Source organism: Danio rerio, chromosome 7 (genome assembly GCF_052040795.2).
Source record: "Danio rerio strain M-AB ecotype USA chromosome 7, GRCz13ab, whole genome shotgun sequence".
Taxonomy (NCBI): domain Eukaryota; kingdom Metazoa; phylum Chordata; class Actinopteri; order Cypriniformes; family Danionidae; genus Danio; species Danio rerio.
The window spans coordinates 561,915-585,797 of record NC_141027.1 but is presented as its reverse complement, the minus strand read 5'-3'; the positions used below and the strand labels follow the sequence as shown (position 1 = coordinate 585,797).

Genomic DNA, 23,883 nt, shown 5'->3' with positions numbered 1-23,883 from the left:
TAATAATAATAATAATAATAATAATCAGCATTCTTCTTATTATTATTATTATTTTATTGTTATTATTATCATTATTACTGTTATTATTATTATTATTATTATTATTATTAATAATAATATTATTATTATTAATAATATTATTATCATTATTATTATTACTATTATCATTGTTATTATTAATATTATTATCATTATTATCATTATTAAAGTAAGGTTTTTTTCATTTCCTAATGAATAATAAATATTAAATGTCATTTCTTAATAAATAACCTCATTATTTATGTATATGATTAATATATGGTATTAGAGTATGTGTATCTTTTGTAGGTGATTGTAGTTTTAGAGTAGAATATGTAACGTCCTCAATAATATCAGTAAAGCAGACACAGACTCTACATGAGCCGTTCACATATATTTCAGTTAATATGGGGAGCGAGTGCATGTTTATACCAAAACTAATATTGGATTTTATTTTAAATGCATGTACAACAATATAATCTGCACAAAATGACGGGGTTCCTCTGTAAAGTAGTTCCTCCACCCCGTTTAGAGCATCATTATGGGTGTTTTACATTATAACTAATGTGGTTCAAGCGATGGATCTGCCACAGAGAAACTACAGGTATTGGGAAACGCTCAACACTACATCCCTCTTTCCCCAAATGATGCATCATACTATGATCGTTCAGCCATGAGTTACGTCGCTGTTTGGGAAACGCACCCCAGGTCAACAGTACACTGGGGGATACCACAGGGCTCAGTTCTGGGTCCATTACTGTTCACATGATATATGCTACTGCTAGGTGATACTGTATCATTAAAAAACATGGAGTTAGCTTCCACTGTCATGCTGATGATACACAACTCTATATCTCCTATCAACCTGATGACTCGTATGAATTTCTGAAGTGAACAGATTGTAGAGCTGATATGAGACACTGGATGACTAAAAACTTCTTATGACTAAATTCAGACTGAACTGAGGTCCTGCTTAGTGGACCCAAACACCTCACACACAAACACCTCGAGCACTGTCTAACCCTTGATGGATTCTCAGGCCCTGTTTACACTAGAGTGTTTTAGTTTTAAAACGGCTTTTTAGATTAAAAACGATCTGCGTCCACACCAGCGTTTCACCTAGCGTTTCTGAACATATCTCCGTCCACACTACGCCACCAAAAACCTATATCACGTGACCATTCGCTCACTCTGGGCGTGCATGTTCTAGTATAAACAGGAAGCATGCGTCTCGCTCGGCATTTGGTTATTGTTAGTCAACAAACGCCAGTTCAACAATGAACGCGATGGCAAAGAAAGCAAGAGAGGTGTTTTTGTGGACAGACGACGAGGTCGAGTTACTAAACGTAACAAATAAATAACTGCACAATGGCACCTAAAACAGACAATAGTGCAAACAACACTCCCATTTCTGTGTGCATGTTGTTGTTTACAGTGAAGGCTGGTCTGCTGTCTTCCAGTAGCGTTAAAGCCATGTGTTATAGTCATGTTATAGGGGCTTGACCAATAAGGGAAGGATACGCAATGACACAAAAGCCCCAATCTCAGCAGCCCCGCCTGTTTTTTCAGATGTCTGTTTTCCCTCATCCACACTGAGACGCAGCAGCAGCGCTTCAGAATGAACACGGCCTCTCCAGCGTTTCCAAAACACTCCGTTTTCGGCTCTCGAAAACTCCGGCGAAGTGTGGACGGATGGCGTAACCGTAGCAAAACTTGAGCGTTTTCAAACTAAAATGCATCACTGTAAACAGGGCCTCAGATCAGTCCTCATCTTCAGTCAGTGGTTTGGGGGGGGGGGGGGTGTTTACTAGCAGTCCTCATCTGAAGGCCAGATTTCAGCTTCTGTAAAACTGTTGTTCGACATCCGCTTATTAAGCTTTTTCATGCTGTCATGACCTCTCCATTAGATTACTGTAATGTGTTGCTAGGCGGCTGTCCTGCTGGCCTAATGATCAGACTTCAGCTGGTTCAGCATGCAGCTGCGAGAGCTTTCTAGAACAGAGATATGCTCATATACTCCAGCTCCTCCATCAGGGCACTGGCTCCCTATTAAACATCCTATACATCTGAACATTTTATTGACTACCTAAAAGCCCTGATCGGCTGCTCTCCAGTGTTTGAGGGAGCTCCTGGTGTATTGCAGCCCCTCATGTCCACTACACTCAATTCATTCTGGACATTGATTATTCCCTGAATATCAGCATCAGCTGTAGGCGGTAGATCTTGCTCATATCTGGCAGCTAAAATCTGGAACAGCCGTCCTAGCACAGCTGAGATGTGGGCGTGGTGTATGCAGATGAGTGTGAGCTTGGAGGCGGAGTTTAAGAGACACAGTGAAAAGTCTCAGTGCTACTGGAGGATTCTCACATTCTGATTGGCTATAACAATATACCAATCAATCAATCAATTCATCCATCAATCAACCTTCATCAGCTCTATAATGTGTGTGTGAGTGTGTGTGGTGGGGGGGGGGGGGGCAGATAAAGGCAGATTTTATGTCAGAGAGGGAGAGAGTTTTATCTGTCATGTGTTGTTCAGCACAGCAGCTTATGAATATTCATGAGGTGCAATGGCCATCTGACTGATACACACACACACACACACACGCACGCACACACACACACACGCACGCACACACACGCACACGCACACACTTACAGCTCTCTCTCACACACTAAACACTCAGATCTCCAGTACACCTATAACAGAGCAATGATGGTATATAAACACACACACACACACACACGTGTGCATGTCTGTATGAGTGTGTGTGAGTGTACATGTTTGTGTGTTTGTATATGTGTGTAAGTGTATATCTGTGTGTGTGTGTGTGTGTGGTGTGTGTGTATATGAGTGTAATTGTATATATGTGTGTGGGGGGTATAAGTGCATATATGCATATGATTTAGTGTGTGTATGTCTCTGAGTGTACATGTGTATGACTGTGTGTCTGTATCTGTGTGTGTGTGTGTATGTGTGTGTGTGTATTTGTGTGTATGTGTGTGTGTGTGTGTCAGCACATAAAGCAGCACAGACGGTGTTGTATCTGCAGGGATCAGTGTGTGTGTGTGTGTGTGTGTGTGTGTGTGTGTGTGTGTGTGTGTGGTAACTGCGGTTACCCGCTGTGGTCCGGCTGCTTAACGAAGCCCTGTGCTCATCAGGTGTGTTCAGATCAAGATAAACAGCAGCAGCACAACATCTGCTCACTGACAGAGGCCATCTATTACACACACACACACACACACACACACACACACACACACACACGCACACACACACACACACCCCCACACACCGCTGAGAGCAGCATGGCCAGAGAAGTGACAGCAGGAGCCAGATAAACATCCGCTGAACAGCCAGAAGTGCGCACACACACACGCACATGCACATGCACACGCACACGCACACGCACACACACACACACACACACACTCACACACGCACACACACGCACACACACACACACACATACACACACACACTCACATGCACACGCGCACACGCACACACACGCACACACACACATACACACTCACACTCACATGCACACACGCACACACAGCTATATAAAACACAGGGAGGGGCTTATCATGCTAATTAGCCCATTATTATGTCAAACTGATTTATTCTGAGCATCCCTAAGAGTTGAGCGGATATTATAAACCGTGTGTGTGTGTGTGTGTGTGTGTGTGTATAATTATCTGCAAGATCTATGACTGTCCTAAATGTCCCTCACCCTCTGCCATCTCTGTGAACCGGCGCTGGAGTCCTGCCCGACCCTCCAGGAGCTGAACCAGCCGCTCTAATGTGCAGACAACTCTGTGTGTGTGTGTGTGTGTGTGTGTGTGTGTGTGTGTGTGTGTGTGTGTGTGTGTGTGTGTGTGTGTGTGTGTGTGTGTGTATGTGTGTGTGTGTGTGTGTGTGTGTGTGTATGTATGTATGTATGTGTGTGTGTGTATGTGTGTGTATGTGTGTGTGTGTGTGTCTGTGTGTGTGTGTGTGTGTGTGTGTGTGTCTGTGTATGTCTGTGTGTCTGTATGTGTGTGTGTGTCTGTGTGTGTGTGTGTATGTATGTGTGTGTCTGTGTGTGTGTGTATGTGTGTGTGTGTGTGTGTGTGTGTCTGTGTATGTCTGTGTGTCTGTATGTGTGTGTGTGTCTGTGTGTGTGTGTGTATGTATGTGTGTGTCTGTGTGTGTGTGTATGTGTGTGTGTGTGTCGTTTCACTTCGGGGCCCAGTTTTGACTCTGATCAATGTTTGAAGGCCCCTGTCTGACATTTTCTTTAAGATATTTGTATGAAATGCTGATGTAAACCTTTATTTATTAATAAAGAGTATATACTGGATATATGTATATATAATCCTAATGATAGAAAACAATAGAAGGCACAACAAATGTACACACACACACACACACACACACACACACACACACACACACACACACACACACACACACACACACACACACACACACAGGCTTTATCAGGAGACTGCTTTATTCTGCTTTCGATTTTAAAAGACGGAGTTTGATAAGCTGGATGAGGCTGTCCGGCTGTCAGTGAATGGCAATTGAAGACGTCTCTCACCTCAAAACTCATTATTAGAACCAGTAAACACACTGTACAGTGAGAGTGCAGCATGCATTCATAATGTTTGCACAGAGACGCTACTTTGAATGAGTCTGATTTATTATTAAACGGCAACTGTGTTTCCCGAAAGACAGAGTTAAGATGCCCTTCTTTTATCCCACATGCACACCATGAAGATAAACAAGAGACAAAAAGAGAGCAAGACCCTGAGTATGGTGAGAATGAATGAAGGACAGCTTCTAGAAGTGTCTGAGAGGATCCCCTTTGCCCTGTAGGCCTAGCTTGTGTTTTATTTGCTAATGTAAGCTCTTTTAAAAGATAAATATAATGTATAAAACTGTACAGCATTTATATGAACTCATATTACCTATACGTATGTTTCACACTGTTTACACTACATTATTTGAATATAAGAAGTTTAGTTTGCAGTGTTTACATCGCTCTACTGACATTACATCTAAATCCCAAATATCAGAAATGACCACAGACTGTTCAGATGTAATCAATGTCAGGTTTAATGTTATTGATTAAAGCATTTGACAGATTTCAGTCATTCATTTTCCTCCTGCTTTTTCCCTGGTTTACCACAGTGGAATGAACCGCCACTTACTTGACAGATTTCTGTATATTCAGCTAATTACATGGTCTGGTCCCGATAGGTGGATTTAGAGGGATTTGCATTAAAAGCAGTAGTGGACAGAGCGGGTTTTGACACTAAAGAAAATCTCCCTTGTTAAAAACAAAAGAACTGTCTATGTCAGGGGTGGCCAACCCTGTTCCTGGAGAGCCACCTTCCTGCAGATTTCAGTTGCTACCCATATCAAACACACCTGCCTGTAATGATCACGTGGTGTTCAGGTCCTAATTAATTGGTTCAGGTGTGTCCCCTGGTCTAAAGTGACATTCATGATTACATCTAAAATAAACGTCTGAAGCTGATCAGAGGAGCCTGAGAGAAGTGCTCATTTACAAGAGAAGAGTCTGATGGATATAGAGGGTTCTGCATCTGAACTCTTCACATCTTTGTTCATAATTTTATATATATTAAAAACACAAACACATATTTAAAGAGAGCACAGATCAACAGGGAGAGGGTAAAGGGCCAGCTTCTGTTCTAAACGGGACTGATCGAATATCTACTATTAATCTATAAGTACACAGACATGTGCAGAATTCAGGAAAACACGGTAAACCTGAGGATCTGACGGCCGCTGAGTTTGCAGATCGCTGACAGGAACAGGGAACAGCTCTGCCGGAGCGTGACTGAGCTCAGACGCAGGCTTATTTTACAGTCTATGGCAGTCAGGGCTGGAGTGGGACTCCTTTCAGCTCTGGAGTTTCAAGCCTTAGACCGGCCCACCTCAGTCGACGACTGACTATATGAAAATAAGGTCATTTCCAATTCAGTTTCTAATGACACTAACACGTCTTCTTCAAGGACACAGCTGCTTTAGTACTTCAAGTGTTTTTCATAAATCTGAGAACTTTAATGCTTTATAGATATCCAGTGCTTTGTAACTGTAAACACACACACACACACACACGCACACACACACGCACACACACACACACACGCACACACACACACACACACACACACACACAAACACAAACACAAACACACACACACAAATGTACCCCTACATAAGTAACCCAAACACTATTATATGTCTTAACACTAAAAATAAATGAATAAATGTATTCTAGTGAGATTTGAGCTCGGATCGGCGGCGTTGTAACGCAACACTAACCACTAGACTAAGATGGCGCTGTTCAGGTGATGTGTTCGGGATAAGGAATAAGCATCGCACTGTTCTCTGCTGCTGTTGATGTCTACTCTTTTTCTCCCCTTTGTAGATTTCTGATCAAGTTGTGTCAGATTTATTAATGCTGGGACTCATCTGATCTTCATTGAGCAGGTGTAATATTCATTAATATTCATTAATATTCACTAGGTGCCGCTGTTTGGGGTGGATTGATAGTTACGTCATCATTAACCTGCGGGCTGCATTTGGCTCACGGGGCTGCGAGAAAATAAATAAGAAGAGCAGAGCTGCTGCAAAATAATGAATAAAAAGAGTGTGGCCAAGATCAAATAAATAATTAAATGAATAAAGTGCAACTGCTGAGAGTGCAAGCAGCAGGACACCGGCCCTCAAGAGCAAAAAACAGACCGGCCCACCGGGAATTCTCCTGGTGCTCCCGATTAGCCAATCCAGGCCTGATGGCAGTGTTTCTCAGCTGGTGGCTCGCGATCTAAAAGTTTGTCGCGGGGACATTTTCAGTGGGTCGCGGACTGTGTGTGGTCAATAAAACAACACAAGTTAAATTTTCCCCTTATTTTGCTTATACTGGACTTTTATTTTGAAATGCGTGCGCAACAGCCCGACCGCTTGACATGTGAAATTTCATTTAATTATTGCAACAAAACTGTTGAAGCGCAAACACAACCCCGAATATGTAAAGTATGGATATATATATGTATATATTGACGACAAAAACGAGTTCTGTTAAATGACAGCAGTAAAATAGTGTTTATTCGTAATTCTCTGTGAATTTCTGATGATGTATCTGTCAATACTTGTTTTTGTTTACTAATAAATTAAACAAATTAAACAAACTAATTATAATTCCTAAAATTGTATTATAGTTTCTATAAATTTGGGTCGCGGCTTGATGACCATGTCAAAATGTGGGTCCTATGGCCAAACCAGTAGAGAACCCGTGGTCTAGGGTGAGGGGGTTACTCACAGCACATTACTTTATTGACCTTATTCTAAAACGCAGAAGTGCGGCTGATTTCGCGATTGTCTTAGAACTTGCGATTCAGTCGCCTATGGGAGAAATGACTAGTGTTACGTCCCAACCAGTCTAGGGTTGGTGGGAACAATAACAAGTGTAAAAAAAAATAAATAAAGAGAAACTCAAATACTCAATTTAGGGTTTTCCCCTTCTCCTGTCCCAACTCACAATAATCACAACGCTGATCAAGTAGTAACAATATTTATTTACTAAGAAAACAAAGATAGAAGCATCTCTTCGGAAGGGAATCCAGGCCAAAATAATAAACAAAAAGACAGCTAACTTGCGGGGAAATAATTCTAACTTACCTGCTCAAATAAAAATACCCCAAATAAAATTACAGCAAGCTTCCCTTTCTCCCTTGCTACCACAAACCAGGAGAAAACGTTTTAAAGTAAATGGCGATTCCCAACCTACCGCTTCTGTTTCTCCAAAACTAATATATATAAATAGGTATCTAATCAGAAAAGCCAATAGATTCACATTTCACAGAGAGCCGTTTAAGAAAATAATTAAATTGTCAGTAACAGAAATCTATTCACACCAAGTCAACCAACAATTTGGGGCAGGAGATAGGAGACGCTCGGAACAACAGCAGCGACGACGACGACGACGGAGATTTGCGACCTGCACCGAGCAGAAAGATCTCCTGCCCCAAATTGTTGGTTGACTTGGTGTGAATAGATTTCTGTTACTGACAATTTAATTATTTTCTTAAACGGCTCTCTGTGAAATGTGAATCTATTGGCTTTTCTGATTAGATACCTATTTATATATATTAGTTTTGGAGAAACAGAAGCGGTAGGTTGGGAATCGCCATTTACTTTAAAACGTTTTCTCCTGGTTTGTGGTAGCAAGGGAGAAAGGGAAGCTTGCTGTAATTTTATTTGGGGTATTTTTATTTGAGCAGGTAAGTTAGAATTATTTCCCCGCAAGTTAGCTGTCTTTTTGTTTATTATTTTGGCCTGGATTCCCTTCCGAAGAGATGCTTCTATCTTTGTTTTCTTAGTAAATAAATATTGTTACTACTTGATCAGCGTTGTGATTATTGTGAGTTGGGACAGGAGAAGGGGAAAACCCTAAATTGAGTATTTGAGTTTCTCTTTATTTATTTTTTTTTACACTTGTTATTGTTCCCACCAACCCTAGACTGGTTGGGACGTAACAATTGGGGGCTCGTCCGCTCGTTAATACGATATAGTTTATTCTTTCAAATTTGCTTGGCTGTTTTTGAACTTTTTGGTAGGGGAGGAGTTAAGTCAACTTAAAATGGATTTTGATCCAATTAAGTTTTCTCTCTTGCCTACGCTAGAGGAATTTGATAGGTGTAGAAAAAAAGATTTAATTCTAATAGCGGAGTTTTTCAACTTAACAGTGTCAAAAGAACAAAAAAAGCAGGTTATAAAAGATGAGTTGTACGTCAAGTTGGTGGAGGCCGGCGTTTTGCCTAGTCGCGCTGTAGAGGGTTCCGAGCAAGAGCAGGATTTAGCATCTGATGGCGAGGCGACATCTGGTTCAGAGTCAGGGAGTATAACGGTTCAGAAGATCGATCCGATGGTAACTATTCGTTTAAAAGAATTAGAATTAGAATTAAAAAAGCAAGAAAATGAGACTCAACTCCTGCGAATAAAAGAACTTGAAATAACCGCTGACCGTGATATCAAATTAAGAAAACTTGAGCTGGAAGCGCAAAAGATTCAGAGTACTAAACCAACACCATTACCACGCAGCAGCCGCCCTCCTTCCAGTAGCTCTGAGGCTGGGCAGCAACCCGACTTCGACGTTGGTAAGTACATCAAACTTGTACCTCCATTTCGTGAAACCGAAGTAGATTCGTACTTTGTGGCTTTTGAACGAGTAGCGGCTAAATTAAAATGGCCCAAGGAAATGTGGGCATTGTTGTTACAGTGCAATCTTATTGGTAAAGCCCAGGAGATTTGTGCGGCTTTACCAATCGAAGATTCGCTGGATTATGATAAAGTGAAATTGGCTGTTTTACGAGCTTATGAATTAGTACCAGAGGCGTATCGACAGAAATTCAGGGCTTGTTCAAAGACAGCCAAGCAAACGTTTGTGGAGTTTGCGCGTGAAAAGAGAGCGTTATTCGAGAAATGGTGCGTCTCTAACAAAACCGTAACACTCGAGGATTTGCAGGAACTGATACTGGTTGAAGAATTTAAAAACTGCTTACCAGATAATGTTGTAGTGTACCTGAACGAGCAGAAGGTCTCTAAATTGTCCGAAGCTGCAATTTTAGCAGATGAATTCGTGCTCACGCACAAAACGGTTTTTCCTGCCGTGCGCCCTCCAAGAATCGTTCAATCAGATGTGAGGGAAAAAGGAAATTATTCTTTCCGACCGGCGGCTGAAATTAATACTCCGAAACCGTCTGATAAAAAAAGGGTTTGCTTTTACTGCCTGGATCCTACCCATTTGATCTCAAATTGTAAAGCGTGGAAGCAAAAAGCTAGTAATAAACCCAAGGGGGTGGCGTTCACTTCTCTTACCTCTAGTTCGGTACAGACAACTCCGCGATCTGATCCCACTGTGTTTAAATCATTTTTACAAACCGGTACTGTGGCACTGCCTAATAGCCATGATATTAAATCAGTGGTAATGTTAAGAGATACTGGCAGCGCTCAGTCGTTAATACGGGAAAATACCTTACCATTTTCGTCTAAATCTTATACGGGTACTAATGTTCTCATTCGAGGAATCGAGATGGGCTGTACATCTGTCCCACTGCACAATATTCATTTACAATCTGACCTTATTACTGGTCCTGTGAGTATTGGTGTCTATTCACAACTACCAGTGGAAGGCGTAGACGTAATTTTGGGTAATGATTTGGCTGGAACAAAAGTATTTCCCTTTCCAATTGTGTCGGCAGAGCCAAATAATAGCAGTTCAGATGATGCGCTCGCGCTGTCGCACTTCAACTCTCTTTTTCCGTCTTGCGCCGTGACCCGTGCACAGAGAAAAAAATTTGAAGACGTACTTGATTTGTCTGAGTCGTTTTTATCTTTATCGCCAGAAAGCACTGAACATAAATTGTTGATTCAGCCGGAACCAGTGCAAGCTGATGCAGGCGTTAACGAAGGCGATGCTCTCTTAAAAGTAGGTAGGGAACAATTAATCGCTTTGCAGAAGTCTGATGTAACGTTGAATAAATGCATCAGTGCTGCTGCAGACGGAACGAAAATATCAGACGCGCCAGTTGGTTATTTTTGGGATGATGGTGTACTGATGCGTTGGTGGCAGCCCTCTGATAGAGAGCGGGACGGAGCTTATCAGATCGTTCTTCCTGTCGGCTACCGAACTCAAATAATGAAGTTAGCCCACGATCACATCTGCTCTGGACACCTTGGTGTTACAAAAACGTATGATCGCATTGCTCGGCATTTCTTTTGGCCGAATATGAAGTCATCCGTGTCTGCATTCGTTCGGTCTTGTCACATCTGTCAACTAGTGGGTAAACCCAACCAGACAGTTCCGCTAGCCCCTCTCCAACCCATTCCTGCGGTATGAGAGCCTTTCGAGAGACTGATCCTTGACGTTGTTGGTCCTTTACCTCGAGCGAAGTCTGGTCACCAGTACATTCTTACCATTATGTGTACAGCCACACGCTACCCAGAAGCCGTGCCACTGCGCTCAATAACATCCAAATCGGTGATTCGAGAGCTGGTTAAATTTTGTTCAATGTTCGGGTTACCGAAAATAATTCAAACAGACAGAGGAACAAACTTTACATCGCATTTATTTAAGCAGTTGGTAAAAGAGTTGCAGGTGGAGCACGAACTGTCAAGCGCATATCACCCTGAGTCGCAAGGTGCGCTCGAGCGGTTTCATCAGACGCTCAAGACAATGCTGCGCGCGTATTGCGTCGAAACGGGCAAAGATTGGGTAGATGGATTACCTCTGTTAATGTTGGCCATCAGGAGTACTGTACAAGAGTCGTTAGGATTTAGCCCTGCTGACCTTGTATTCGGGCATGTGCCTAGAACACCAATAAAGTTGATTAGTGAGCAATTCCTTTCTAAAAGTTTCTCTTTATTTGTTTTTTTTACACTTGTTATTGTTCCCACCAACCCTAGACTGGTCGGGACGTAACAATAGGAATAATAAACGGCAGAAAACGGTCAAACTACTCGCTCTACAAACAAATGTTTGCATGACTACACAGACCAAGTAGAGTAATATAACAAGAAAATATCAGTTTGCAACGTCAAGCAGCGTAACGAGCAGTTTTTAACGTCAAAAAATGTATGGAAGTGAATGAGACCGGAAGTCTCAAGCCAAAAAGATTAAAATGGCAGCGCCCGCTCGTCTGCAGAGAATAAGGTCAATACAACTACACTAATACATTAAACAGTTCCCACATTAACACACACAGAGGCTTTCACTGTCACTTCACGCAGAGGTCCTGAATGAACAGGCTGTTGTTTTGCCGAGTTTGAAGTAATGAATCAGTGAGCAGGGACAGAGCTTTACTGCACTGATCTTTATACAGAATATTGATCAGATATTGACATTACAGTGTAATACTGAGAGTTCATTTCATATCGCAGCCCACCTGCAGGACCTCCACTGAGCACCGGCCCACCGGTTGACAATCTCTGCTCTACATCGCCACTGGTGTGTGTGTGTGTGTGTGTGTGTGTGTGCTCCACAGCGCTGCTGGTGTGTATCTGTAACTCAGCCATCTGCCGGTGATTTACACCAGAGACGTCTGCTCATAAAGCGCTCTAATCCAATCAGCACGAGCCGTTGCACACCGCACGCATGTGTGTGTGTGTTTAACTGATCGCTCTTAATGTGCGCCTTAATCTCTCGCCCTCACACTCCACGCACATCTGACTTTACATCTGTAATTACACACACACAGCCCAGATCTGAGTCTGACACACCAATCTGGAGGAAAACACACACCAGACCGCATTACACAGAGAACACACACGTTACAGGGCAGCACACTGATACACACACACACCTCCTTCCTCTCTGTGTCGGTGCTGGATGAGTGTGTAATCTGTATATCCTGCATTCTGCGCTGTAGACAGAAGACTCTTGCTGTGGCTAGCTTTAGCCTACGGTCTGTGGCTCACCTCATCTCACATTTTCCAAATAAGAGTCCCATGCACACATCAACAGTAGAGTAGAAGCTCAGACTCAACATAAGACGTCAGTGTGTGTTTGGCTGATGATGCGGCGGCTCGTCAGGGGCTCATGAATATCCTGTGAGGCACGCAACAGTCTGCTGTGGGTTCTGTTTGACCTGCTGTCCACCGGGGCTTTACATGCGCATCATTTAAACACTATCGGTCAAGTTTGGGGGCAGTTTTATTAATGTTTTTAAAAATATATATTATTCTGTTCATCAAGGCAGCATTTATTAAATGAAAAATTATATGAAAATGTAAATAATTATATCAAATAATTTAGATTATATAAAAAAATTATATATATATATATATATATATATATATATATATATATATATATATATATATAATTATTAAAAATAAATGAAAATATCACTCCAGTCATTATTGCTTTTAATACTATTACCATTAATACTACTACTACTACTACTACTAATAATAATAATATCAATAATAAAATAATAATATAATAATAATACATATTATTAAATATTATTAATAATAATAATATCAATAATAAATCAATAATAGTAATAATAATAATACATATTATTAAATAATAATAAGTATTATTATTATTATTATTATTAATACTAATAATAATAAATATTATTAATAAATAATAATAATAATAATATGTATTAATAACAAATAATATTATAAATAATTATAATATTAATAAATTAATATTATAATAATCATTATTATTATTATTATTATTATTATTATTATCAATTAATATTACTATTATTATTATTAGTTATATTTATTATTAATAATATTATTATTTATTAATATTACTATTATTATTGTTGTTATTATTTATATTTATTATTATTAATATTATTATTATTTATTTATATTACTATTATTATTATTATTGTTATTATTTATATTTATTATTATTATTATTGTTGTTGTTGTTAGAGGAAATTCTGAAGGATCATGTAACTCTGAAGACTGCAGTAAAGCAGCTAAAAATTCATCATTTAAATCACTGGAATAAATGATTAAATTAAATGATAATCTGCTGCTGAACAGTTATTTTATAGTGCAATAACATCCTACAATTATACTATCTGTAGTGTATTTTGATGAAATAAATGCAGCCTTGATAAGCAGGAGAAGCTGATTTAAAAACATTTAAAAGTCCTACTGACCCCCAGCTGTTGACTGGTAGTGTACATGAGAAAGAGGAAACAGTGGTGTGTCTGAGGCTCACGGTGTGGCCATCTCCGCATGCTGAACTCTTATATCTAGGTGTATATACTGACATGTATTATTATATAGAAAATGTGAGTTAACTCAACTTCTCAAGGCAGATGGTGAACTAGAGTTTGTAAGTTGAACCAATGTGAAGTGTTTGACAGTGTAAACATTACCTGATGAAATCAACACAGATGATTAACAGCTGATCAATGAGATTATTCCTGCGGTTTCATTCACACAAAGACAGAGCGCATTACTTACGAAGACTCCAGAATAAATCTGAAGGAGAGAGTGGATGTGCATGTGTGTTTCTGTGAGTGTTTGGTAAAGCAGAATGAGAGTCTCAGCTCGTCTGGATCAGAGAGACTCAGAAACAGCTGCTCTGCTGAAAATAACCCTGCCTGTCTCAGTCTCACCTTGTGGATTTACACAAAAGCATAAAACCTGCGATTATTTCGAGTGCTCGTCTTCAGAAACTGCAGAAGCTCATTCCCCACAAGACAACACTATAATAATTCACCTGAACACGTCTGCCAGTTCAGTCATAAGGGAAATATTCATGATTAGTCGACCGTTCTGTGGAATACCGGATTCTGATTGGTCAATCACAACATTCCAATGTATTCCAATGTCTAATGTATGTCTCCAATAACAACTGCTTAATCTCATAACACAGACTCATCCATCGCCTTCACATTTAATGACAATATTCAGTCACTACAATTGTGCTGTTTGACTGAGATGAATAAAAACATAAATAAATGAAAATAAATAAATGTATAAAAAATAAATATATAATATAAAATAAATAATAAATAAATAAATAAATAGTTATTAAATAAAAAAATACAATTCTAATTTATTAAATAATTTTATAAATAAATAAAATACCAATAATTAAAAAATAAACAAACAAATAAATAAAAAATAATAAATAATTAAATAAAAAATGTAAATTATAATTCATTAAATATTTAAATAAATAAACAAATGATTAAATAAATAATTAAATAAAAAATACAATTATAATTTATTAAATAATTACATAAACAAATAAAAATAATAATAAATAAATGAACAAATAAATACAAATAATAATTAAATAATAAATAAACAATAAAATGTAAATTACAATTAATTAAATAATTAAATAACTAAATAAATAAAAATAATAATTAAATAAACAATTCAATAAAAAATTACAACTATAATTTATTAAATAATTAAATAATAATAATAATAATAATAATTAAATAAATAAATAAACAAACAAATAAAAAATAATAATTAAATAAATAAATAATTAATTTAAAAAAATGTAAATTATAATTCATTAAACAAATAAATAAATAAATAAATAAATAAATAAATAATAATAATTAAATAAATAAATACATAATTAAATGTAAAATGTAAATTAAAAATTACAATTATAATTTATTAAATAATTAAACAAATAAATAAAAATAATCATTAAATAAATTAATAAACAAACAAATAAATAAAAATAATAGATAAATAAATAAATAAATAAATAAATAAATAAATAAATAAATAATAATAATTAAATAAATACATAATTAAATGTAAAATGTAAATTAAAAATTACAATTATAATTTATTAAATAATTAAACAAATAAATAAAAATAATCATTAAATAAATTAATAAACAAACAAATAAATAAAAATAATAAATAAATAAATAAATAAATAAATAAATAAATAAATAAATAAATAAAAAATGTAAATTATAATTTATTAAATAATTAAATAAATAAATAAATAAATGGGTTAGTGTATGCTACATACAGCCATTTTTATTTCTATTTATTTCATCAGTATTTTTCTATAGCAGTTTTTACAAAACACAGGTGAAGAAGAGAGAATAAAGGAGCATAATAATATTCCAGACCATGGAACAGTCCAGCAAATCTGTCCTCAAGCTTTACAATAAAGAGCAGTAGATTATTTCAGCTCTGATCGATGTTTAGCGTCCAGTACTTTAGTTTATTGTGCAGTAGGTGTGTAATAATCAGCATAATGTAGATACAGCCGGTGGTTATCCTGAATAAAGCCTTCAGTAGTGCTTTTTTTATTCTGAGATAACCATGAGTCTTATCCTCTAGACGGTCATAATAAAGGCTGGGTTATACAAAAAACAATAGTCCCAGCTTATTTGATTATAGTTTTTAAATGATGCACAGTTCCACTGAGCTGCATGTTTAAATAGCCTCATACACATTAACATGATCCACATTTATAAGACCTGCTGCACACTCTGCGCCTCTGAAGCCAGCGCCTGTCCTCCTAAATGTGGAGAAATGGCTCAAACAATGAAACTCTCCAGCTCACAGAAAGACAGAGAGGGGAGAAAAACTAACTAAATAAATAAATAAATAAAATGAAAACCCTCTGAGATAATGGGGAGAGGAGATAAGAGGAGAGTAAAAGCTCTGCAGGAGAGAAACAGACGAGCGCAGAATGAATCCTCAGAAACGCGATTGCTTTCTGGAGACCAAGACAGCAGCAGCAATTGGGGGAGAATTGAATGAAACTTGCTTTGGAGGAGAAGAAAGTACACGCAGCAGAGATTCATCAGTCTCAGAACAGCCTGAACATCTAAAGGCTGAACACAAAATGTCCAGCAGCATCCACTGAGGAAGAGAGAGTCCAGCCTGAGACTCCAGCATTAACACTGTCCGCCTCAATAATGGAGCGTGTGTGAGGATACAACAACACAGAGCTCGCACTACACCATACCTTCACTTTACTCGGACTTCAAAATATCTGCGTACACACAAAAGCACTCAAGCAGACGACACGTGATGTAGTTTATATGCCAGAGCAGTATGACTCTCCCACAGAGAGACACACAGACATGGAGGATTCGGAGCATGCTCATCATCCCTGCGCACACAAACCAAACCGACACAACACCGATGTGGCCAATAGAGCTGTGGCTAAACCTTTATTTATGTGGTGTTTTTTTTTTTTTTATTGCAGTCTGCACTCTGTTTGTGCTCTGTTGCACAGTTTGTACTTTTGTACTGTCTGGACTGGAAGCTCCCATCACTAAGACAAACTTAAAAAACAAAGCTCTTTCTAATTCTGGAGATGTATAGCTCAGTGTTTAACAGCAGATGGCTGACTTTGCTCATTGCCCTAAAAACACAAGTGTGTCTAACCCAGGGATGGGCAAACTTGATCCTCAAGGGCCATTGTCCCTGCAGAGTTTTGTTCCAACACTACTCAAACACACCTGAACAAACTAATCGGTGTCTTCAAGATCACTTGAACTCTATAGGGAGGTCTGTTTCAATAGGGTTGGAGCTAAACTGTGCAGGACACCGGCCCTCCAGGACCGAGATTGCCCACCCCTGGTCTAACTCCAACCCAGAGTTAAGAACTCTGAGAGCCAGAATGACAGAAAATGACGACTGAAACTCTCAGATCACACACACAGATCAGTCTGGACAGGATGCCTCTCTGATGCGTACGCAGCTACTCACATCTACACACACAGGCTCACATGTGATTCTCTGAACAACATCTAATCTGAAAACATTCATCCAAACCACAGCAGAAAAACACGAGCGTACAGCAGCAGGAAGAACACTTCCATCAGGCTTTTGTCCTGTTTCTACTCAAATATCTCAAACTCTTCAACAAGCACTGTCTAGACGAGGACAAATCCGCTCTTGTTTTTAGAAATAATGAGTCAAAACAGAGTTAAAACAAGCAAAATACTCTTGTTTTTGCAGAACGTCATTTTACTTACCCCACTGGTGGATTATTTAGCTTGTTTTAAGGGAAAAACGTCTCAGGCTGCATCTGTAACCATGGTTCACTGAAGAGAACGAGACGCTGTGTCAAATATCAATGCTGTGGGAACACTTTCAATTCAAGGAAGCACATGATATGGCGTGCCGTCATAAAGGATCTGCAACCCATGTCTGGGAAACATCCATACACACTAATTCATTGCGGACAATTTAGCCTACCCAATTCACCTGTACCACATGTCTTTGGACTTTGGAAACCGGAGCACCCGGAGGAAACCCAAGCCAACACAGGGAGAACATGCAAACTCCACACGGAAACACCAACTGCCATAGCCAGGACTCGAACCAACGACCTTCTTGCTGTGAGGTGACAGCACTACCTACTGCACCACTGCATTGCTGCTTCAAATTCAACTTTGTCGAAATAGGCAATCCAGGCATGTGAGGAGTGTGTCAATTAGACACAGTGTCTTGCTCACCTTGGAGAACCAAGGCTACTGTTGTAACTGCTTCACATATGAATGCTAAATGGGAATGCAATCCATACTGGCAAGTGCCTGGGAGCCATGTCCGCTTAAGCCACTAACATATTTGACCCTAGAGGGGGATCTACATCCAGTTGGTAAAACCGGGTGTAGGTGTGAGGGGTAGATCCCCCTGCTGAGTTGCACATATCTGGCTGATTTGAGTGGGCCCGGACAGCCAAGGGACAGAGCGAGCCCGGGCCTCATGAGCTGGTGTGATAGCATCTACTATCCACCTGCTCAAAGTCTGTTTGGATGCAGAGGAACCATGATGAGGGGTGCCGAATAAAAGAAATAATGGTTCTGTCCAACGCCACTGGGCAGCTCTGTAGACACAAACGTCCCGAGCCATACCAGAGCAAAGAAAATTAAACCTTTCCTCGTCTGACGAAGCAAACAGAGGAGTATTAAAGGCCTGCAGCACTATAGGTCAAGACATATACATTGAGACCTCATGTACATACTCCGCACTGGGGTACAAAACTGCCCTGATCATTCCAGAGGCAAAGTCCAAGTTTGAAGAGGCCACAGTCAAGAGCTGAAGGTCCTCCACTCTTTTGAGTGAATAAACTGACAACAGAAATGGTTTTAAGGGTCAGCATTCTGTCTGACACCCCTAAATGTGTTCAAACACGGCTGCCGACAGGCACTCCAGCACTATCAACAGACCCCAAGTCGGAACCCTAATGCTGCTTGGAGGCCTCAGCCTCAAAGAGCCATGGAGGAAACGTACTACAAAGTGCTTTCTCCCTGCCACAGCCATATCGCCCTGCAGCCCAAGACCGGTTACTCACTGAAGCTGAGCAGGGCTGAGCCTGGTTAGTACCTGGATGGGAGACCACTAGGGAACACAAGGTTGCTGTTGGAAGTGGTGTTAGTGAGGCCAGCAGGGGGCGCTCAACCTGAGGTCTATGTGAGTCCTAATGCCCCAGTAAAAGTGAAGGGGACACTACACTGTCAGTGGGCGCCGTCTTTCGGATGAGACGTTAAACCGAGGTCCTGACTCTCTGTGGTCATTAATAATCCCATGGCACTTCTCGTGAAAGAGCAGGGGTGTAACCACGGTGTCCTGGCCAAACTCCCTCTATCGGCCCTTACGATCATGGCCTCCCAATCATCCCCTTCCATCGAATTGGCTCTATCACTGTCTCTCCACTCCACCAATAGCTGGTGTGGGGTAAGTGCACTGGCATCGTTGTCCTGTGGCTGCCGTCGCATCATTCAAGTGGAGCTGCACACTGGTGGTGGTGTGGAGAGACCCCCCTCATGATTCTGGTGCTTTGGGTGTATGGCCATACACAATAAATGCGCTATATAAACACACATTACATTACATTACATTACTAAATGATCAGACGAATTTAGCTGTCACATATACCATTAATTTGAGGGAGCACTGTCTAGGGCTGAGCTGACTGAGATCGGAGGATCTTCCTGACTGGAATCTCCCACAGGAGGCTGTCCAGGATGGACACTAGGTCCAAAAACCGAACTCGGAACAACCAAAACGAGGCTACCTAGAAAAGGCAGAGCCTGTCTTCTCTGACCCTCTACAGAACTCCTAGGAGAGCGATCGAGGGAAATACATACAGATGTTACCTTGGACACATCTGTACCGTGGTATCCAGTCCCAATGGAGCCGGAATCAAAATTGGGTGGTTTCTTGAGAGGCTTCCAACTGGCCTGCACCACATGTGGGTATTTCTGAAAGAGCGCTCGATGGCTTCTCAACACTTTCATAGGGAGAGTCTTTTCGAGAGCTGACTGCGCATGCTCCTCTCCCAAACAATCCACACACATAACATGCGAGTTCTGTTCGGGGAAGAAACGAGGACAATAATTTTTTTCTGCAATTTATATATAAATATATAGTTTTGGAGAGTAAAGAGGACAGTGTCACAGTGCTCGTGAAGACAATGAAAGCTGAAGCTGTATGAGCAGGCCCAGGCTTTTATAGGCTGGTATGATGTCACGCATCACCGGGACATCCTGCTAATTCCATTGAAGTGATTTCACATGCGCTTCAGGACTTCCTGGAATTGAAAGTGTACCCATAGCATCAATACTTAATGCAGCGTTGAAGTTCCCTGAAGGGGAAGTCTTGTTTGCTCATCTAGAAAATGTGTCTTGCTTTAAGATTTTTAGATTTTTGGACTAGAATCAGGACAAAAGCTCCAAGTAAACAATCATATTTAGCAGTGCAGAGCGTGTGCAGGCATGGCCTGATAACCGCATTGAAGGATTACTGCAGTTTGGAAAAGGTTTTGGAACCACTCAATTTTCTTTTCTACTATTCCTACAGTGCATGTGTGTGTTGTGTGTGTGTGTGTGTGTGTGTGTGTGTGTTGTGTGTGTGTTTTTTTAATAATTATTTTATTTAGTCTTTTAGGAAAACTGTATATCCAAAGCTACTGGTCAGCCCACGATTCAGCAAACATCTGAAAAGCACATCTCTGATAAACCACCAAGGTAGCAAAGATTGATCTGGAGGATCTGGTCCTCATTTGGCATAAATCAGGCCCAGCAGGCATTCATCTGGCACTGGCATACAGCATGTGGATTGGCAGAGGTGACAGCTTCTACAAGGCAGCACACAATACTTGGGCCAGAAGTAAAATGTAATATTTGACCTAGGTGTCAATCTTTGATATGTGGGCCATGTAAGTTTGGCCCATCTTGACCCACATTTTAAACATATTTTTAATATTTTCAAATAAAGAAACCTAGCAATCAGGTCACTTTGAGAAAAAGCACGCAAATAGCACGCCTAAAGTGCAATGATTCATGGGTAGATTCATTTCATTGCAGTCGTAACACATCAACATATCTGGCCCAGTTATGGGTTATTAACTTGGCTGAGACTTGGCCCAGATATAGTCCATGTTTGGTCCTTGTCTGGAAGCCAGTCTTGGTTCAGTCATGTACCGTAATTCACTGTGGCATGTGGGCCAAGCAAAAGCTGAATGTGTGTGCCAGAGCTGGGCCGGAGATATTTAGCTATGTGGTCAAAATCCATCCTGCTGTACAGCGTGTGTGTGTGTGTGTGTGTGTGTGTGTGTGTTGGGTTCTTACTGTTTAATTCAACTCATCGTTATTTCTATAACACCTTTACGATGTAGATTGGGTCAAAGCAGTTGAACACAGATGAAGCTCTGGTGACCTGAAACTGCTTCAGTCCAGTTCTCAGAATTATAAAAAGAGTTTTCGTACCTTCTTTGCAGTATTTCCCCCTGAAGCGCGTGTGTGAGCAGTCGCATTGGACCTCCCCGAACTGCACGCTGCAGACTCCTCCGTTCAGGCAGGGGTTCTGTTTGCTGCACAGGAGCTCCAGGTCGCTGTGTATGCCGTGGCTGTTGATCAGCGCTGGAGGAATCTCGCCCAGCTTCAGGTTGGAGATCAGACCCAGGAACGGCGGCTCGTACTTCACTGTGCTGGAGGTGAGGGCGGACAGGCGGACGTCTGGTGGGATCCCCCCCACAAACAGATCACTGACCACCGCCATCTCCCTGCGTTTGGAGCGCACCTCGGCCGCCCGGGCCTCCCCGTCCACCATCAGCAGCGTCTGTCGGTAGTTTCGGGTCAGCAGCACCATGTGCCAGCGGTCATCACTGACGCGCGTCTCCGTCTGCAGCGTGGCCGGCTCTGCGCAGTGGATGGCGAAGCGCAGATGCAGGACTCCTCCAGAGATCAGCAGCTCCAGGAAATCACAGTTCCCTCCATCATCCAGATACAGCACCAGAGCTTTACTGATGTTGGTCTTCAGGCTGAAGCTGAGCTCTCCCACAGATCCCGCTTCCCACCGAGAGTACCGTGCCCACTGCCCCGGAGCCCCGCCGAACTCCAGAGATGCACACACACACACGCCAGACAACAGCAGCACACACACCCAAAACACGCGCCGGGACTCCATCTCACACTCGCTGATGATGAAAACACTCCTCAGCTTCTCAGGTCAGCTGATTCCCAACACTGCGGCTCCACTCCGAGAGGTGAACTACTCCTGCTTCTGTCTTTATCCGTTTATCCAGACTCGATCCGTGGTCTCTCCATTAGGATGAAGCAGAATTACACTGTTGGATCCCAATCTGAGTTGTGATGTTGTGGGGGCAGTTGTGGCCTAATGGTCAGACTTCAATTGGACTCCAAAGGTCTCAGGTTTGAGTCCTGGCAGCAGCTCAACACCACAGCGGAGGAAATTCCCTTGAGGAGGCACCGATCCCCCACTGGTCCCCGGGTAGGCCGCCGTTTCAGGGGTGTAAGTTGCGTTGGATAAAAGCGTCGGCTATATGCATGAATGTGGATGTTTTACAGGAGTCCGGCAGATGTGTGTTTAGCAGACGGACAGATGTGCAGCTCATGCTCATGTTGAGTTTATCTGGAGCTCATGTTTCCGGCTGGACACGGTGAACTCCACACCTAGGAGAAAAAACAGAACATGTGATGAGAAACACAAGCACACAACCTTCACACACACAGGCTGACTGGGTTATTGTAGCTTTGAGCTGGGTTATAGCTCACTGAGGATCATTCATTCCAGCAGATATTGATCACAGAGGTTGGTGAGATCAGCTGTTCAGTGGGAGACAGACGTAGGCCCAGTGCCAATTCTACCCCTTAGCCCTTCCCCTACCCCTTGTTTTGCGCGTCCCCGTTAAGGGGGAGGGGTGTCCCAATTCTTTTTAGCTTTAAGGCGTAGGGCTAAGGGGAAGGGGTATAGATTGCTCTTCAAGCCAAGATTTTTCCGGACCACAAAACCAAGGGGTAAGAGAATTTCCCAGAATACACCAGCCACAACAGCAGGATAGCTGCACCCGGACATCAGGAGATCCACAAATTAACATTTGTTGTCATTTTTATGAATTCTCTCAACAAACAGCACATGTTTAATATAATCATAACCATGTCTGTGTTTACCGTCATGCTTTAATAAAAACACTCATGTAAAAACTGCTAAATGTGGCGATCAATAATCCATCATAACTCCTGTACAGCAGCCCCACAACATCCTGACACTCCAGTCCCCTGTCAGAAGAGTCTAGTGTGTGTGATGAGCTGTTCACAGAGTCTGCTGTAGTGTTCATGCTGTTCTGGTGTGTTTACATGATGAATATGGCCACGGTGTGAACACACAGTACAGTTATGATCTTATTGCCACATTATTTGGTCATGATAACATGATATCTGCCTTCAGTGATGTCCTGAAGATAAACACCAAACAACACAACTGGAGTAACTCCAGCAGTCTCCATCGTCTGATCTCATATGAAGCAGGAGATGGCGATGACACATGATGACCTGTGCAGGTGCTGTAGTGCTGGCACAATTCTTAGGGGTGAATTTTGAAGCCCTTCACACTACGTTTCAAGGGGAAGGGGAAGGGGTACAACAATAAAATTGGGCCAATAAAAACGGTCTGATAAAATCAGCATTCCCACTTTAAGCCTATTGTCAAATTACCTGATGCTCACTGACTAAAAGGCAGAAACACTGCAAACATGCTTTCCTTGTGTAGAGTTTTTATTTAGTTTCTACTCCAAATATCTAAAGATTCTGAAATCAATGGTGATCAAGTCAAACATATTGTCTGAGAAATAATAAAGAAGCACAATAACCTTGTTTTTGGTTTTGACATGATATCTCTTTGCTCATTGTCAGATTATTTTGCTTGTTTTAAGGACAAACTCATCAAACTTCATTTTAACTTATTATTTCTGAAAACAAGACTATATTTTGCTCGTCTATAGAATGCTTTTTGATATTTAGACTAGAAACAAGACAAAAACTCTGGGTAAGG

General features: G+C 40.8%; 1 protein-coding gene across 52 annotated transcripts in view; it reads right to left on the bottom strand.

The window, feature by feature from the left end:
- Positions 1-23,883, bottom strand: part of nrxn2b (neurexin 2b) — a 479,676-nt gene that overhangs the window by 400,821 nt on the left and 54,972 nt on the right. For 47 of the 52 annotated variants that reach the window (XM_087259563.1, XM_087259583.1, XM_087259577.1 and 44 more), the window contains one exon: positions 21,300-22,505. In XM_087259563.1, the coding sequence (XP_087115689.1) occupies positions 21,300-21,999 (700 nt within the window). In that variant the 5' untranslated portion in view covers positions 22,000-22,505. Of the gene's footprint in view, positions 1-21,299; positions 22,506-23,883 lie in introns of those variants that run through there. The other 5 variants (XM_087259586.1, XM_087259589.1, XM_087259594.1 and 2 more) reach the window with 2 other exon arrangements.